The sequence below is a fragment of the Morus notabilis genome, unplaced genomic scaffold (genome assembly GCF_000414095.1).
Source record: "Morus notabilis unplaced genomic scaffold, ASM41409v2 Scaffold1338, whole genome shotgun sequence".
Classification (NCBI taxonomy): domain Eukaryota; kingdom Viridiplantae; phylum Streptophyta; class Magnoliopsida; order Rosales; family Moraceae; genus Morus; species Morus notabilis.
This window is the reverse complement of record NW_010358079.1, coordinates 77,543-82,754: the sequence shown is the minus strand read 5'-3', so window position 1 is coordinate 82,754 and position 5,212 is coordinate 77,543. Positions and strand designations below refer to the sequence as shown.

At 33.3% G+C, this 5,212-nt stretch overlaps 1 protein-coding gene across 1 annotated transcript in view; it reads left to right on the top strand.

Moving 5' to 3' along the window:
* Positions 1–2,422, top strand: part of LOC21388025 (3-ketoacyl-CoA synthase 11) — a 4,196-nt gene extending 1,774 nt beyond the window's left edge. The window contains exon 2 of the mRNA XM_024161348.1: positions 1,374–2,422. Coding sequence (XP_024017116.1) covers positions 1,374–2,159 — 786 coding nt within the window. The 3' untranslated portion in view covers positions 2,160–2,422. The remainder of the gene's footprint in view (positions 1–1,373) is intronic.
* The last annotated feature ends 2,790 nt before the right edge of the window (positions 2,423–5,212 follow it).

Here is a 5,212-nt window from a genome sequence, read left to right as displayed (position 1 = left end):
GATGTTTTTGTTCTCAATATCGTAGATATATATATATATATATATATATATATATATATATATATATATGTAAGAAACAAATAATGTGACTGCAGACCCAACCCATCATTTCTTTAATGTTGAGGTTGAGTTCGAAATATGCAAATAAATAAATCAATAACGTTGCCAACATTAAAGTATTTTAAATATTACTCCAGAAGTCAATAATGTTGATAAGTACTTCTTTACTAATAATCTTGTTAATTTAAGCAAATTTATGTTATGTTTCTTGAATCAGATAAAAGTTTTCCTAAGTAACTAGTTTTTTAAATATTTATATGTCTATATATACACTTCTCCATGTCTCTGACACAATCAAAATTCGAATTTATTTTCATACGGTACAACTATCTAGCATATGCTTCAAATTATGATGTACATATACATATCCACCTATCAATGTTTCTGACACAATTAAAATTCCAATTTATTTTCATGCAGTACAAGTGTCTAGCATATTCTTTAAATTATGAAGTACTAAATTATTTTTGTTGTCACCTATTATGCTCGTTGTAAAAGTTTTCTTACAATTATCTCTTTATTTAAAATTTGCAATTGTATTAATTGATCTTCTGGACGGCAATAATTAGATTGCTAGGAGCTTGTCATTGTAATTTGAGCTAAGGAGAAATTGTTCGGGTTTTAGACTGTAGATCCTATATTCTACCTATAGGAATTGTGTTCATGTCCGAACTGTCAAAGTCAAAATATACAAATAACATATCATGTCTTACAGCGATTCCCTGTTCCAAGGCGAAAAAAGAGTACAAAGGGACCGGAAGCATTTACTTCTGCTTTTATTTTGGTGAAACACATTTATAGTGACCACACGAAATGCTCAAGTAATGGTAACTAAAAATAACCACGTATATATAAATAGTACACACACATATATATATATATATATATATATATATATATTTGGCACTTGTATATTTATCTTCTACCATAATAAGTACCTCGTGCTTTCGTTGACCAAATAGGGTTTCACATTCATATATAAATAGTATACACTCTACCATAATAAGTACCTCGTGCTTTCTGCATTTTTTTTCTCTTAATATAAGATGGAAAATTGAACAATTAATATACTTTATGTTCAGTCAGATATGAATTTAATATAGGATGGATAATTTAGTTAACTAATATTCCTTATATTGGAGTGATATATGAATTTACCGTTATCTATGTTGCCTAGCATTTTACTATGCATATTTTTTTCATGCCTATGGTTGTACATATCAATACAACATTGATTTCTTCTTGTTTTTTTTTTCTTTTCATGTTTACACATGATCATACAATAATTAACCGTGACCAAATATTACTATCAGGATCAACCCAACACGTATGCCCTAGTGGTCAGCACAGAGAGCATGACCCTAAACTGGTACGGCGGCAAAAACAAGTCCATGCTGATCACCAACTGCCTCTTCCGCCTCGGCTCCTCCGCGGTCCTCCTTACCAACAAGTGGACGGAGCGCCGCCGCTCAAAGTACCAGCTCATGCACACCCTCCGCACCCACAAGGGCGCCGACGACAAGAGCTATCGGTGCGTCATGCAGCAGGAGGACGAAGACGGCAAGGTCGGCGTCGAGCTCTCGAGGGACCTCCTCACCGTCGCCGGCGAAGCCATCAAGACCAACATCACCATGCTAGGCCCCCTGGTCCTCCCCGCATCCGAGCAAATCCTGTTCTTGGCCAACCTAGTAGGACGTAAAATCTTCAAGATGAAGATCAAACAGTACGTCCCGGACTTCAAGCTCGCCTTCGAACACATTTGTATACACGCCGGCGGCCGCGCCGTGCTCGACGAGATCGAAAAGAACTTGTCCTTAACAAAGTGGCACGTTGAACCTTCTAGAATGACGCTTTACAGGTTTGGAAACACCTCCAGTAGCTCACTTTGGTATGAGCTGGCTTACACCGAGGCCAAAGGGCGGGTCCGAAAGGGGGATCGGGTTTGGCAAATCGCATTCGGGTCGGGTTTCAAGTGCAACAGTGGTGTTTGGCGTGCATTGAGGAGAATTAATCCGGCAAAGGAGAAGAATCCATGGATTGATGAGATTGATGAGTTTCCTGTTGATGTGCCTGATATTCAACCCGTTATAGGGCACTAAAAAAATAATGTTGTTATTAATTAATTAAATACATTTACTTGTGTCTTTTTTTTTTTTTTTAATTGTAAGGCCCTTCTCTTAGTGAAGCTATAGAAGTTGTTGGGAAGGGCTTGGTTTGAAGTACTAGTCAAAGCATGCGTATATGTGTGCATATATCTATGATCTATCTAGCAGAACAATATTTAATTATGTTGTTTTTGTCATATTTAATTAGAGTCAACAATTGAAAAGCATAATATAAGCTATTTTATTTATTTTCTAATATTTTATTTAAGCTAGTGGAGGGCACTCATTTTACGTTTGTCCCTTTTTTTAAAGCTATATATATATATATATATATATATATAAATGGTAAAAACACGTGTATATATGTATTTAATTACTATATTTTCTTGGTAATGATAGCCAGCTACGGTAAGAATGTGACATTAATTAGTTCGTAGGAAAAGCAAGGGAATATATTGGTGAAAGAAAGTGATGATCATAGATCTAGATCAAGATATGGGTTTATGATGCGTGTAATTATGATGAGCTAAATTTAGAGGATCATAAAAGGGAACATTATCACTTCACAACATGTGAAATCATAAAGTAGGTAAGTCAATTTTATTGTGAGGAAGATTTTCTTTTTTGAAAAACTTCAGGTGATTCACGTTGTTGTTTTTATATTGTATTAGAAATCATCATACATGTGAAACCACTAAGTTTTTTTTTTTTTTTGTTTTGTTTTGTTTTTCATGTTAAAAAAATCATAAAATAATATTTTTCTTAAGCAAGTGGATGTATATTATGGAATATTCTAGATCTATTGAAGTTGATTGTTGAGATCAATATATCTCATTTCCTTTTCCTTTTTCTCCTTTTCATCTCAAACCCCGTCCTTTGTCCTATAATTGAAATAGATCATAAGAATCTTTGTAGCTAGATTTTTTCTTTTGTTTTTGTTTCTCTCGTTTTTTATTTAATGAGATATTACATCACAATTAGATGGTTACCCACTAGAAATCATATCCCCCACTCTGTCTTCCACTTAATTTTATTTAAAAATAGAAAACAACAATACAAATAAATTAATAGGCATAAATAACAAGCATACACATCTTTATATTCTAAAATAAATTAACATCTATAACATAGGTTACTTTGACAACAATATTATATTAATCAATTTATTTCAAACTGTAAGATAATTAGGTGCAATAATAATTAAATAAAACAAGACAAAGAACCAAAATTTCATTTTATTTAATTAAATATTTAAATTCCTTTAATTAATTTGTACTTAATTTCTCAATGGGTTAAAAATTACCCAATTGCCCAAAATCTCTAAAATTTGCAATTTTCCCCCCTTATGGCCGCAGGTATAATACCTGCAGCCCTTCACTGAAGCACATGCCCAATAGGACCTGTGTTGGCTTCTTCTGTCACGGGCCCCCAAATGGGCCTGTGTTATTTTTTTTTGTTTGGCAGCTTTGGGCTGAAGCCCAGAGCTGTTTCAACCCTAGGGTCACAACATACTATCGCGACCCTTGACTAGATGTGGCGGCTGCCACTGCGTGCAGCTGCGGTGGTACACCGCGGCTGTCTTGTCACCGGCTTAGCCAGGAGGCTACGTTTAGTTATCCACAGTGCCGGTGGCGGTAGATGCTGCCGCCGGCCATGAATTTTTTTTTTTACTTTCCTTATGCGGCGGCCTTGGTCGCCGTTGTTCCTCAAGCCGCGGGAAAAAAAAAATTCTTTACCAAATTTCCTTAATTCCTTATTTTCCAGAAAACCAAATTTTGTGAATAACAATTAATCCGAAAATTATTCAACAAATTTTGATCAATATCAATCACCAAAAATTCATATAATTATTAATATTCATGCTTTTCTCAACAAAATAAAGCATCTAAAAATTCCATAGATAAAAGAAGAATCATTTGAATCAATCAACATAATATTCAACCAGAGATATTGGAGATGAAAATTCTCTCAATAATTTAATGTAATGATTGCTCTGATACAACTTGTTTGTGTTTAATCCTTATACCACGTCCATGAATCAGCACACTAAATTACTAAGAAAATATGTTGGACCAAATACCTGTCTCCATTGGTGCAGCCTTAATCTTCAGCATAAATCTCTAAGACAACGAGTACGTCAAGTTATCATCTTCCTCAGTCAAATCACCAGATTCTTTAATGGGTGTTCTCTCTCTAGATGGGGAAGAGGAAAAACAACCGAATGATTTGACGTATTGGGAACCATAACCTAAGTTTCTTTATATATTGTCTCATTAGGCTCCCATTAAACCTAATTGGGTCAATATTGGGTATCCACTCATTTAGCTCATACCCAGTTAGGAGACTATTTGGGCTCTGCATAATTAGACCACTTAATTAGCCCAATTAATTAAATAGCGTCCATATAATTGTTATAAATATGTGGCCCACAATTATTATTAGAAAACATAATTTCCTAACATTTATAGATTTTGTTTTTTGTTTTTTTATGTTTTTATGTTTTTGTTGTTGTTGTTGTAAATATGTAACTTTTGAAGTAAGATCTGAAAGTTATTACTTGAAAAAATATCAACACCAGTAATGGATTGTTATCCGAATAATTAGAAGAACTAACAATAGACGGGGTCAATGCATTTTGAACCTATATTTATTTGCACACCAATAGATAAAAAGACCTTCATGTTCATTAATCGAACTAATAATTAATTCAACTGTTTAATCTGATCAATATTATAATGAATTTTTTTTTTTTTACCTCAATTTCGATATTTTATGGATCAATAATCTTAATATTTATTTTGGTTAAATGAAAGTACAATGGTAGATTGAGAGTTATTTCTAAAATTACAGCTATGACATAGCTAGGTCAGTGACTTTTCGTAAAAATTGAAGTAAGATCTGAAAGCTAATATTAGTGAAGAAATAATAAGACTACTGATCAGAGAATAAATCCTATAATAAAAATAATAGAATTGTAAAAATTCTGTACAGGGGTCAAATTTAATAATTAGTACAATATCTCAATTTGATCGACACGTCCAAGAAGA